Below are 14,141 nucleotides of genomic sequence, written 5' to 3'. Positions count from 1 at the left end.
GGAAGCTATCATGCAGGTCACAGGAGACCTGAGCTTTAATTATTATTATTTTCGTGTTAGAGATAAGGGGATTCACGTTCAGAATGATTATGCAACTTGTCCCAAATCACACAGCTAATAAATGGTAGCGTGGGAACTGGAGATAGATCTGTTTGATTTGAATACACTAGACTTCTTTGCACTTATTGGGATACTTACTGAGGGAAAAATATACCAGCTGAATAGATCTTCCATTATTCACATTCCAGAATAAAATTATGTTTCTGGGAAGATGAGGAAGGAAGTCATAGACTTTCTGGACAAAGCAACATTTGAAAGCCCATTTAGGAAATCCCGCCTCTTCTGTTTAATGTGTGGATCTTTCTACAGCAGCTGGTCTAGGCTCCAGTCACAGGAAAGGTTATATACAGACGAAAATCTGTGAGACTGTAGCTTCCAACTATTCCGACCCAGTTGGATCGCCTCCTTGAGACCAGAGAACACATTGCTAACCCCTCTCTCATGAGATCCATCTTATCTGACCTGGGTTTTCTCTTCAACCCCTTCAACTGTTTCCCAAAGGATGCAGCCATGTGAATCTCTTCCTCGTGGTTCTGCAGTAGGCAATTTCTCCTCATACCCCCAATCCTTCTAGTCCTAACTTTTCTGAATTTCTTCCAACATCTGCTGACATTAAAATCTGCCGACGCAACAGGCTGTTTACCCAGCTTCCTTTTTAAACTCACCAAAAGACTCACAAATGTGAAAAACTTTGTGATATGACAGTCTGGGAGTTTTGACTTGTGTAGAATTTAGCAACTGTTGCTTATAAAAAAGAGTTATAGTCTCATTATTTTTTAATGAAAAACATGCAAATACTTTGTTGATTTTTTAAAATTAAATAATATAAAAAAGGATTCTCCTTGCAAAAATATTTTTAAATATAATAATCCTCTCTTTTCCTCTCTGGGCTGTATTTAGTTTGATATGTACCATTTGGGACATATCCTTAAGTACATATAGATATTTGTATGTATACCCAGGAAACACATACTTTAATTTTGTGTATTTAAAAAAATAAATCAAATACATTCATAATAGAAAAAAAAATTCTGCAATTAAAATGAGACAAGTAGACTTCTAGGTAGTGATATATAAAGGTCACTAAGACACGTACTTAAAGAATAATAGCAAGCTTCAGAACAATACATGCCATATCATTGCATGCCTTAATGTTTCTAACTGTGGGTTTCTCAACGAAACCAGAGCACCACTCTGGCTGTTGAAAGACACTATGACTTTCAAATTGTGAAGTCTCAAGCAATATCTAATAGTAATAAATATGATGATACAGCGATCAATGGCAAATAAAGACTCCTGCTATTAACTGGTGCAGCCACTGTGGAAAACCGTATGGAGGTTCCTCCGAAAAGTAAAAATAGAACTCCTCATGACCCAGCAATCTCACTTCTGGGTGTTTATCCAAAGAAATTCAAAACACTAATTCAAAAAGATATATGAATGCCTATGCTTACTGCAGCACATTCACAATAGCCAAGATATGGAAACAACTGAAATGCCCATCAATAGATGATTAGATAAAGAAACTGTGGTACATTTATACAATGGAGTATTATTCTGCCATAAAAAGAAGGAAGTCGTACCATTGCAACAACATGGGTGGACCTAGAGAACATTATGCTAAGTGAACTAAGTCAGACTGAGAGAGACAAATACACATGATATCACTTCTGTTTGGAATCTAAAGAACAAAATAAACAAACAAATGAAACAGAAATAGACTAATTGACACAGAGAACAAACTGATGGTTGCTGGGAGGGAGGGGATTGGAGGGATGGGTGAGAAAGGTGAAGGGATTAGGAAGTACAAATTGGTAGTCACAAAATAGTCACAGGGATGTGAAATACAGTTTGGGAAATATAGTCAATAATACTGTAAAAACTATAGTACCAGATGAGTACTTGACCTATGGGGGCTGGGGAATCACTTCATAAATTATATAAATGTCTAACCACCACGCTGCACACCTGAAACTAATATAAAATAATATTGAATGGCAACTGTAATTTAAAAACATATAGTCACGGGATGTACAGTAAAGGGAATATAGTCGATGGTATTGTAGTAGCTGTGTACGGTTTCAGAGAGGTAGTAGACTTGGTGGGGTTATCACTGTAAGGTGTGTAAATGTCTAATCACTATGTTGTTTTGTACACCTGATACTAATAAAAAATAAAATAAAAAGTAAAAAAAAAAAAGACTCCTGCTCCTTTCCTCACTTTTTGTAACTGTGGCCAAGGCACTGTATTTATTCTCAAAAAATTAACATATGTTTCTTGGTATCTAGGAGACATACAGAATTTTAAAAGTGGCCCCTAATCTATAGAAATTATAATCTATTGAGGGTAGAGAAAATACCACACTAAAATTTAAATAACAACACTGTCAACGCTGTGTGGTTAATTGCCAGGCCTAGCTACAACTGGTGAATTCAGAAACATATGATGTCTGTAGGCTGACATGGCCACGGAAGCTTTCACTTAGGAGACGAAGTGTCAGTTGAGGCTTGAAGAATGGGAAAAATTCAAATAAGCTAAGGAAAGGAGAAGGGGAGGGAGGGACTATCAGGCTGGGGAATGGGTGTGCATACAATGGTGAAACAGGGTCCAACTGGGACCCCCACAAAAGAGGCCTCACCTCTCCGTGGTTTACAGCTTAACAATTGATCAACTCCCTCCCTGTGCTTTGAGCTTGGAATGTCCCCTGTCCCAGTTCTCTGCTTTAGAAAATTACCCTGAAACTTATGATTGATACCCCCATGCTTACTGATCACAATCTTTATGGCCTAGCATCCTTTCCAGGTCACTGTCATGACTGCTCCTGGGTTGGTGACCAGGTTGAAGAGCCACATTGCCAGTCCAGTTGCCGTTTTCAAACTTTAGTTGCAGGGGACACAACCCACCATCCCATGTGGGAACTGAACCCGCAACCTTGTTGTTGAGAGCTCACGCTCTAACCAGCTGAGCCATCTGGCCGCCAGATATGTTTTTTTAAGGTTATTAGCATCAAATATGGTATCTTTTGTTTTACCTGGGTTTACAAAAATAAATTTATGTTACCTCTGTTACAAAATTTGTCAAGAAAATAGCTTGGGTAATAATTGCCTTTAAAATCTCATAGAGTTAAGAACTAATAAAATATTAACAGATGAAACTTTTCAGTAATAATATAGTGTGGATGTTTAGATGAAGTTTCTCAGCATCTATTAGTAATTTAAGATTTAAGATTTTACTAAGTTGTGTTAAAGAATAAAAACTATTGAATATCTAGGTATTTCAAAATAAAATGCTGAAATATTAATTATTGGATGAGTCTGAGTTCACCTACTTTTTGGTTTCTTGTTACAGGAAATCTGAAAGATAACTTAAGATCTGTCAGTAAAAGTGTTTTATATATTCTTGAAAATATAATTTTAAAAAGTTGGTAGATATATTGCTAACAAAAACCTATACATCTAAAGGTTGCAAAATGTGTTTATGGGTTTGCTAATGGAAATATTGGATACTTGCTTTTAGTTGTCAGTAAAAATTAAGGTTCTGAAGGCTATGGATTTTAATTAATATGTAAGTTTTCAAGAAAGGCATAAGGTATAAAAATACATTTTTGAAGGAACTGAAAGTTTGTCCTAAGGATGATTATTTCTGAATGAGTGAGAGGAGACTAAGAGGGACCAGGAAAGGTATAGAAAGTTTGTGAAAAAAGAAATCTTGAGAAAATTTTATATATGGTTAAGTTAAATACAATTAATTAAATGAATTTAAATATCAACAGTAAGCTGGTACAAAATGAGTTAAGTTTACTCTCTCTGCCAAATAAGACAAAGTTTGTTAGACTGTTGGTCTGCTACTGATATTATAAAAAAGTTTTCTGTCTGAAAAACAAAGATTATATGTGTCATCAAAATAATTTGCTATTATTTTGTCTTAATTAGGTCTTTAGTTACTCAAGAAAATTAAATCTAAGAACCGAGTTTTGCTAATAGTTATGTAAATTTGTGTATTTCAGGACTGCTAGAGTTCGTGTGCCCTCCTCGGTGTCAGATATAGGCCAGTATAAAGAAGCTTGTTTTCCTAACCTGGCAAGTTATTACATTGGTTCTGGCCCACTGTTACATCCCTGATAAAGAGGCTCAGATCCTAAAAGAAGGCCAGGGGATTTGTTTAAATGTCTTTAACAACCGAGACAGGGAAAACGAGAAAAGAAAGGAACAGTGAGAGTGTAGGTGAGACCAGAGGCAGGCCAGATTTTCAGCTGCAGTAATAGACAGGCCAAGGCCAGGGCCACCTCAGGGCCACCCCAGCAGCCCAGAAGAAGAAAAGGGGCCTGCTTTGGATGTGGAAGCCTAGACCACTGGAGGAAGGAGTGTTCTAATCCTGCAAAGCAGCTGTGCCCCCTGTGCAAACTAAAGGGCACCGGAGGAGGGATTGTCCCCTGTTCTGAAGGGAGTAGGGACCAACTCCTTCCCTGCAAAAGGCTGTAATTGACTGATGGACCTAAAATGCCCAGTGGCTCCTGAGAAGAGGCCGTGATCATCACAGGGGAGAAACTGCGGGTGACCCTTGATGTCGCAGGTAAGCCTGTTAATTCCCTGATTGATATGAGAGCCATTTATTTTGCCTTGACTGCTCACTCTAGACCTATTTCTTCCTCTAAAATCTGTTCGGTTATTAAGATAAAGAAAGCTCCTAGATTTGGGCTTATTTTACTCAGCATGTTCCTTACCATTGATACCTGAGAGAAAATGTAAAACAAGCAGATCAGATTTAATAAGGCTGTGGAGAAGTTTTGTCAGGAGACCTCTAGGCCCTGGCTGCAATTGCTGCCCATTGCTTTAGATTGTGACCTCAATTCTGTTGTCTCCTATGTTGTTAACTTGGGAGAGGTTCAGCAGACACTTAGGAAATATGGGGCACCGGCACATCCCCCAGGCCAACCCCTCTATACATTGTAGCACCGGAAAGCTAGGGGACCAAGAACTATCAAAAGCCTATAGGGGGAGGGGTTTGTAACAGACCAATTAGTTCCTAAATAGAAGGGACCTCTTGCAGTTTTTCCAAGCACCCAACTGTTGTCAGACTTCAGAGAGTCAGTGGCGGGGCCCCCTTTCCTCAAATCAAACCTGTTTCACTTAAGTCTCTAGAGGACTTCCCCAGAAGGAAGCATGTCGCTCCTGTTCTTGTGAGCCAATTGAAGGCCTTAGACTCCTCTTCAAACGGACAAGTTTGTGTCATCAGAAACACAGCAGTTTTCATCTGCATATGTCTATCCTCCAGGGTTCCAACTCATCCTTCCCGAGGATGACAAGCCATGCCAGCAGCCACTTAACCAGAGGACTGGCTTTTTCTCTTGCAGTTCCTCCATAGCCTCCTCCCCGCTGTAACCAAATAGCAAATAACTCTCGTGCCCATAGGCAGGGACTAAGCCCACACTCAGCAGGAAGTAGCAAGAGCAGTCGTCCCTGGATTTAAAAATTGTCTTAATTAATGTAGTTATTTGTTTCATCTCTAATCTAGCCTTACTGATTTTATAAAAATAAAATGAACATAAGACAGGGGGTGTCGTGCGGGGCACCCTGTGGGGTCTCAGCTCCCGCTCCCCACATAAGAATGCAGGACATGGTCAGGCCAAAAAGGAACACCCACGGAGTCATAGGTAGGGGAGTCACACCACCATATTCTCGCTGGCGGCTGGGTTGGAGACACAGGAAACAGTAGCCACACGATCTGCAACCCTCGCTCCGCCGATTGCTGGCTCAGTCACCATCTTCTTGCTAGCCCCCATTTGCTGCTAGTGTAGCCACAGCAGTTATATTAGTGGCTAATGGCTCACTGGTTACAGCTGACGGCCAACTAGCCACAGCTGATGGCCATTTGATCACAGTCGATGGCCATTTACTACCTGGGACAGCACCTTTCTATGTGAGGGCGAGAGCCTGGAAACTGCTCTCTGGGGCTCTGTCCCCACAGGGGGGAATTGAAACAGGGCCTGGTTGGGACCCCCACAAAAGAGGCCTCACCTCTTCCTGGCCTAGAGTTTAACAATTGATCAACCCCCTCCCTGTGGTTTGAGCTTGGAATGTCCCCTGTCCCAGTTCCTTAGTTTGGAATGTCTCCTGTCCCAGTTCCCTGCGTTAGATAATTATCCTGAAATTTATGCTTGCTTACTAGTCACAATGCCCCCCACGCTTGCCGATCACAATCTCTATGGCCTAGCATCCTTTCCAGGTTACTGTCATTACTGCTCCTGGGTTGGTGACCACACTGGAGAGCCACATCACCTGAGGGGAGGCTCCATGCAAACCTCTGGAACCATCATGTAGCCTCTGGAGGAACGCCCAGATTTCCCCTTAAATATCCCAGACTAGTCTGAGAATGTAAGGCAGTTTTGGAGGTGTTAACCCGCTGCCTTCGCAGACCACCGGTGCTCTGATAATAAACGCTTATTCTATGACCCAACTCCTGAGTCATATTGACTGAGCCACATAGACAGCAAGAGCCCTGGACTTGTTTGGTCTCCGGTTTCAATGGTATTTGCAATTTTTCCTTTTCTGCAATAAAAAAAATGATGAGGCTATATATAAATCTTTATAAGCAACAGTTGCTAAATTCTACACAGGTCAAAACTTCCAGACTGTCATATCACAAAGCTCACTCTAACAATGGAGGAAAGGGAGGTAAAGAACACTTGTTACATGTTGGCTGTGTGCCAGGTTCCTTATGAGTCTCCATGCTCCTCTACAATACCTGCTGTCTCATTTAATTTTCACAACTACCCAAGTGGGTCAATAATATTATTATCATTTTATAAGTTGAAGAAATTGAGTTCCACAATCACACACAGGTCACAACTTGTATGAGACAGTTAAGATTCACACCCAGAGCTATCTGGTTCCAATGCTCATGTATTTCTCCCCCATCCCATGCTGTGTCTTTAACAAGACAACTTCCCAGAGAGCAGGGATTCTGTAAGTGAATTATGGAGACAAATTTGGAATATCATATTGAGGGCTAGATTACGGATAGTTTTAGGTGTCAAGAAATTTGAATATAACTTAAAGAAAATCATCAATGACAAGGAATTTAAATTATCATTTGGGGAATAACTTATGAAAAATAACATTTAACGAAGAATCTACTAATTGTATGTAGGATGGACTGAAACAGTAAGAAGACGGAATAGAGAATAATCATTGGGGGATGATGGATGATCTGAGTAATCAGTCCACCCAGTAATTCAAAAATGCTCTCAATTGTCAGTTGAGAACACCTGGCTAAGAACCAGTATTCTCTATAGGTTATGCAACATTTCACCTGCTCTGACTAATGAAAACTAAGTGCATTTGGAACGGAAATCACATATATATACAGATGAAGCACATGATTAGCTCTTATGCAACCTTGGTTTATGTAAATGACCACAAGAAAGGAAGAAAGTCTGGATTATTAAAGGAAGGTAAGCATCATCAGTTAGTCTCTTCAGGCTCAGATTTTGAAAATGAAGAACATTTTACTAATGACCTTTCTGGTTTTTATTAGTTCTCCAGGTTGGGCAAAAGATAGGCACTACTACATAGGCATTAAAGAAACCACTTGGAACTATGCTCCTACTGGTAAAAATATGCTCAATGGAAAGCCATTTTCCAAAGATCAGTAAGTAAGACCTCTGCACTGAAAAATTTACTATCAGAAGCAAAAGTTGGTAATTGTCACTCATTGAAAAAATGCTAGAGAAGAATTTCTCATGATTGGCCCTTTAAGGGGACATTTGCTATTAGAACCACTTCCTTTGTTTTTCATTTGTTTGTTGTTGTTTTAGTATAAGAATGGTATGGAAGACAGATATTAATATAAACAAGAAATTATTCCTTCATGGGATTATCCCCACTCTTGCCCTTGTGACACATTATTTCAGGGGTCATCTAATTCTGTGTTATCAGTGATTTTGTTTAAGTGGTGCTCTAGATGTAAAACAACAATTTTCTTTCTGATATTGAGTGTATGCCAGAGACTGTGAAATTGCAGCTTTTTGACTTCTGTCTTCAAGTAATAAGGAGGGGACATCTAGAGATTATGCATCTAATTTCCTGTTTATTGGCCAAACTGCCCCAATTCTACCAACAAATCCACAGATGTATTTAAATGTGTAAATGACTCTAAGTCATAAGAATTGATCTAATGCTTGAGAACTAAAGTAACCTCAATGAGAAAACCTTTTGTGGTCCAGTACAATAAATTTGGTAAGTCTTTTAAACTAAAATGTCACGTGTATTACTTGCTACCTTTGTATTTGGCTGCAACATCTTTTTTTTTACTTCTTTCCCAATTTCTCCAAGGTCTGAGTTTTCTCTATCAAAATTAGGTTGTAAAGCTTCTTAACTCCAATTTCAGTTTAGTCAACACTTCTTTCTTTCCAGTCAAATTTGTTAAAGTTCTCTCTTTTATTTTTTACAGAGAGTTTCAGTCCCAAAAATATCTGCAACGTGGCCAAGATAGGATAGGATCTGTTTATAAGAAGGCTTTGTATTTTCATTATACTGATGATACATTTCGAAGGATCATTAAAAAACCATCCTGGTTGGGATTTTTAGGTCCGATAATTAAAGCAGAGACTGGAGACTGGGTTTATGTACACGTAAAAAATTTTGCTTCAAGGATGTATAGTGTCCATCCTCATGGAGTCACCTACACTAAAGAAACTGAAGGTAAGTGGATCATCTCTCCTTATATTCCTGAGCTTTTGCTTATAGACAGTATGAGCCCAGTACTTCAGGAAAAACAAGGTAACGAGGAACTGGGCATCATTGTGGATAGGAGTCGTTTTGGGTGAATGCAGACTCTTTCTTCTGAGGTCTGTTATGTTAGTATCCAAGACAGTCTTTTTTCAGTTTCTCATCTTGAAGGACTGACCACTCTTTTGTAATTCCTGGGAAAGAAAACACACTTTTCACTCACACACACGAAAATTGATTTTGTAGGAGACACTCACGAGCTAAATGTTAGTTGGCAGAAATGCTGTTCTGCCCCTATCTCATTTCATTTCCTAGTGGATGAGGATTAGTCTCTTGGAAAACATCAGTATCAAGAGAAATCACTACTTCCCAGAAAATGGTTCCTTTTCCTACACATCTACACTCACAGCTGCCTAATGACGCTGTGGGGAAAAAAGGGAAGAGAAAGCCAACAAATAGGGTTTTGTGTTCAGCATGGAGTAGGAGGGTCCCAAAAGATGTACAAACGGTGAGAGGTTGGCCATAACTCAAAATGTTCTATTGACTGAAAAAAATGTTTTGCCTACTTATCAGGATTCCAGCCTCAAAAGTTTGAGATCTGAAATAAAACTCTAGAAGAAGAAAGAAAGGAAAGCAAGGTCCCAGATTCAGGAGAATGTAAGCTATGCAGAGGGCCACTTTTGGGCTACTTGGAGGTTACATGGATGCCTGTTAATGCCACAGGTCCCAAGTGTGACTTGCAATGAAGAAAATATGGAGGGAAACTCAGGAGCTTAGATCTCTGCATTCAAGATATAGGGACATAGTAAGTGCACAATATTTGTGGAATCTATCAATAAAGGTGATGATAGTCTGTTAATATATTGCCTGCTCATCCTAATTTGGTCTACAATGTGGCCGAGCTGGGCATTCAGGTGGAAGCCAACCAAGGGGGATCTAGGGAGACAGGAGGCAGGAGACAGGAAAGGAGAAATGCACACCTTACTCTGAAAATACAAATTAACATACGTTCATTGCTTAATGAAGAAAGTAGTGTTGTCAATGGTAGCTGTGACCACAGTGCAGATTGTGTTTTCTAGGTGCTCTCTATCCCGATAATACTACGGACCTGCAAAAGGAAGATGACCGTCTGGAACCAGGGATGCGGTATACTTACAAGTGGTTTGTGGAGGAAAAGCAGGGGCCTGGCCCCAATGACAGTGATTGTGTGACAAGGATTTACCACTCCCATGTAGACTCTGTAAGAGATGTGGCTTCAGGACTCATTGGACCAATGCTGACTTGTAAAAGAGGTAACACATTTTTTTTAATTTCATTGTAGCAGTTGGGTCAACCAGAATATGCGGAGTGTCCCTCACACTCCCAATAGAATTTTGCTACTATCTAATGAGGTCTATTTTCCTGCCTTGCCCTTGGTTCTCTAGTAAAAGTAAAGTTGCCATGTTGGACTCTGAGCACTAGGGGGCGATCTTGAGTACAATGCCTCAGTTCAAGTTCAATAATGCATGTTGATCACTAGGTGGTAGTCAAACCTAGTACACTTCACTTCAGCCGTCCTCACACAAAATTACTGCCACCTTTTTCTCTCCTACAGAGAAGTGGTGATCAGCAGAGTGGAAGGAAATGGGAAGAATAGAGGCTGTCTGCCTGTTCCTTGCATGATTGGTTCCTTTGGTTCTGTCTGGGGAGGTGCACGATTTTACTTTCATATTAAGTTGAATCAGTTAGAATTATCAGCTTATTTTATAGCAAAAATAATTATTGCAAAGAGGAAGTTTTGCTGTTTTTGTTTTTTGTTTTGTTTTGTTTTGTTTTGTTTTGTTTTAGGCACACTGGATGGAGACACTGAAAAAAATATCGACAAGTCATATGTTCTGTTGTTCACTTCAAGTGATGAAAACCAGAGCTGGTATATCGATGACAATATTGATACGTACACTAAATCCGGCCAAGTTGATGCTAATGATCATGACTTCCAGGAGAGCAATGTCATGTATGGTAAGATTTTAAAAACTTTCTCATTTATAGTGTCCGATAAGTCTAACTTCTGTGAGCCTACTTAGTGATTTCCCTTTGTTCAAGTTTGGGTACTTGAGTTTGTATTTTTCAGTTTTTCTCTCAAGGTACACTGGTTGATAGTCAAGGCATCTACTAAATCCTGCTGATTTCCAAAGTCAACTCTTGTAGATTATGCAAATTGACACTGTGAGGTTTCTATAATGAGGAAATGCATAGAATTGATACCCTGTGGTCCTTATCTACCATGCTTCATAGGTTAACTTGCATTTATTTTCAGCAATTAATGGATACATGTATGGAAATCTACCCAGCCTCACCATGTGTGCTGAGGACAGGGTCAGGTGGCATTTGGTTGGCATGGGTGCTGCTTTAGATGTACACCCCATCTATCTCCAAGGACAAACTCTATTCTCTCGGAATCACAGAAAGGACGTCATTACCGTCTTTCCTGCCTCACTGGAGGATGCCTTCATGGTGGCCAAGGGCCCTGGAGAATGGATGCTGGGCTGTCATGTATATGGTAGGGATTCACTACTTTTACATACTACAGGGTCAGAGAACTTCCAAGGTTACAACCCATTACAAATGTCTCATCTTCCAAATGTAGATACTCATATCTAGGGAGGTGATAGGATTGCCTTTTGGAAAGTCAGAGACAGGTCAGGACTGGAATGCTTTTATTATTTTTTCTTTTTCCTGCAAAATTAAGTCCTGTATTTGTTTCAAGCACAAAGCTTAAAATTGTTTAAATGACAAGCAAAAATAAATATATACAAATGTCAATGATAAGTACATCATTTAATATACCATTTATATAATTATGACATAAAATACCAGTAATTCAAAAATAAACACTGCTTGCAAATGAACAAAATGCAATTAATCTTGAAACATTGAAAATTTCATATTATATAATCTGTTATAAGTACAATCTTAAATAACATTATATTAATGGATTCATTGTCGAAACAGGTTTATTTTTGTGCAATTTTCTCAGCTCTTTCAACACCTATATTGCTCAGGGAGATGCTGAGGAGAGAATTAAAAACTGGCAGCAAATATTTTTCTCTGACTCCTTCATCCTCAAATAATCTGTCCATTGCAATTATTTTATTAATGCTTCTATTTTTATTTCAAAGAAAGAATTTCCAGACTTCCTTTTTTTCCCAACTTCACTATATGTAGATGCCAATTACCAGGCATACTTACCTTGATCATGTGTTTCTCTTTTTCTCTTTCTCTCTTTTTTTTTAAATTAAAGTTTATTGGGGTGACAACTGTTAGTAAAATTACATAGATTTCAGGTGTACAATTCTGTATTACATCATCTATAAATCCCATTGTGTGCTCACCACCCAGAGTCAGTTCTCCTTCCATCACCATATATTTGATCCCCTTTACCCTCATCTCCCACCCCCCTCCCCCCTTACCCTCTGGTAACCACTAAACTATTGTCTGTGTCTATGAGTTTTTGTTTCTTCATTTGTTTGTCTTGTTCTTTTGTTGTTTTTGGTTCATATACCACATATCAGTGAAATCATATGGTTCTCGACTTTTTCTGTCTGACTTACTTCATTTAGTATAATAATCTCAAGATCCATCCATGTTGTCGCAAATGATATTATTTCATCTTTTCTTATGGCAGAATAGTATTCTATTGTGTATATATCTATATCTATATATATATATATATCACATCTTCTTTATCCAATCATCTATTGAAGGACACTTTGATTGTTTCCATGTCTTGACCACCGTAAATAAAGCTGCAATGAACATTGGAGTGCATATATCTTTACAGATAAATGTTTTCAGATTTTTTGGGTAAATACCCAGGAGAGGGATTGCTGGGTCATATGGTAATTCTATTCGTAATTTTTTGAGGAACCTCCACACTGCCTTCCACAGCGGCTGCACCAATCTGCATTCCCACCAACAGTGTATGAGGGTTCTTTTTCCCCACAGCCTCTCCAACACTTGTTACTATTTGTCTTGTTGAGGATAGCCATTGTGACTGGGGTGAGGTGATACCTCATTGTGGTTTTTATTTGCATTTCTCTGATGATTAGTGATGTTGAACATTTTTTCATATGTCTATTGGCCATCTGTATGTCCTCTTTGGAGAAATGTCTATTCAGGTCCTCTGCCCAGTTTTTAATTGGATTGTTTTTTTTTTTTGTTGTTGTTGTTGAGTTGCATGAGTTCCTTGTATATTTTGGATATTAGCCCCTTAACGGAGGCACTGTTTGCAAAAATCTTCTCCCATTCAGTTGGTTGCTCTTTATTTTGTTGATGGTATCTTTTGCTGTGCAGAAGCTTTTAAGTTTGATATAATCCCATTCATTTATTTTAGCTTTTACTTCCCTTGCCTTTGGAGTCAAATTCATAAAATGCTCTTTGAACCTCAGGCCCGTAAGTTTAGTACCTATGTTTTCTTCTATGCAGTGTATTGTGTCAGGTCTTATGCTTAGGTCTTTGATCCATTTTGACTTAATTTGGGCACATGGTGGCAGATAGCAGTCCAGTTTCATTCTTTTGCACGTGGCTTTCCAATTTTCCCAGCCCCATTTATTGAAGAGGCTGTCTTATGTCCAATGTATGTTTTTGGCTTCTTTGTCAAAAATTATCTCTCCATATTTATGTGGGCTTATTTCTGGGTTCTCAATTCTATTCCATTGGTCTGTGTGTCTGTTTTTCTGCCAATACCATGCTGTTTTGATTATTGTTGCCCTGTAGTACAAGCTAAAGTCAGGGCGTGTGACACCTCCAGCATTGTTCTTTTTTCTTAGGATTGCTTTGGCTATTTGGGGTCTTTTGTGGTTCCATACAAATCTGATGATTTTTTTTGTTCTATTTCTTTAAAAAATGCCATTGGGATTTTGATGGGGATTGCATTAAATCTGTATATTGCTTTGAGTAATATGGCCATTTTAACTATGTTGATTCTTCCAATCCATGAACATGAATAGTCTTTCCATTTCGTTGTGTCTTCTTCAATTTCTTTTAAAAATGTCTTATAGCTTTCTGTATATAGGTCTCTCACATCCTTGGTTAAATTTATTCCTAGGTATTTTATTCTTTTCGTTGCAATTGCAAAAGGAATTGTGTTTTCTTTTATTTCTTTTTCTGAGATTTCATTGTTACTATATGAGAATGCAATGGACTTTTGTACGTTGATTTTGTAGCTGGCAAATTTATTATATTCGTTTATTATTTCAAATAGCTTTTTGGTGGAGTCTTTAGGGTTATATATATATAGCATCATGTCATCTGCAAAGAGTGACAATTCAACTTCTTCATTCCCAACTTGGATGCCTTTTATTTCTTTCTCTT

The 14,141-nt window shown here is 38.7% G+C and overlaps 1 protein-coding gene across 1 annotated transcript in view; it reads left to right on the top strand.

Moving 5' to 3' along the window:
* The first annotated feature begins 7,552 nt into the window (after window positions 1-7,552).
* Window positions 7,553-14,141, top strand: part of LOC117036910 (ceruloplasmin-like) — a 34,252-nt gene continuing 27,663 nt past the window's right edge. The window contains exons 1-5 of the mRNA XM_033132376.1: window positions 7,553-7,710; window positions 8,512-8,762; window positions 9,869-10,081; window positions 10,617-10,787; window positions 11,086-11,328. Coding sequence (XP_032988267.1) covers window positions 7,556-7,710; window positions 8,512-8,762; window positions 9,869-10,081; window positions 10,617-10,787; window positions 11,086-11,328 — 1,033 coding nt within the window. The 5' untranslated portion in view covers window positions 7,553-7,555. The remainder of the gene's footprint in view (window positions 7,711-8,511; window positions 8,763-9,868; window positions 10,082-10,616; window positions 10,788-11,085; window positions 11,329-14,141) is intronic.

The sequence above is a fragment of the Rhinolophus ferrumequinum genome, chromosome 2 (genome assembly GCF_004115265.2).
Source record: "Rhinolophus ferrumequinum isolate MPI-CBG mRhiFer1 chromosome 2, mRhiFer1_v1.p, whole genome shotgun sequence".
Classification (NCBI taxonomy): domain Eukaryota; kingdom Metazoa; phylum Chordata; class Mammalia; order Chiroptera; family Rhinolophidae; genus Rhinolophus; species Rhinolophus ferrumequinum.
Note: the sequence above shows the minus strand (reverse complement) of the source record. Positions and strands in the feature narration are given on the sequence as shown.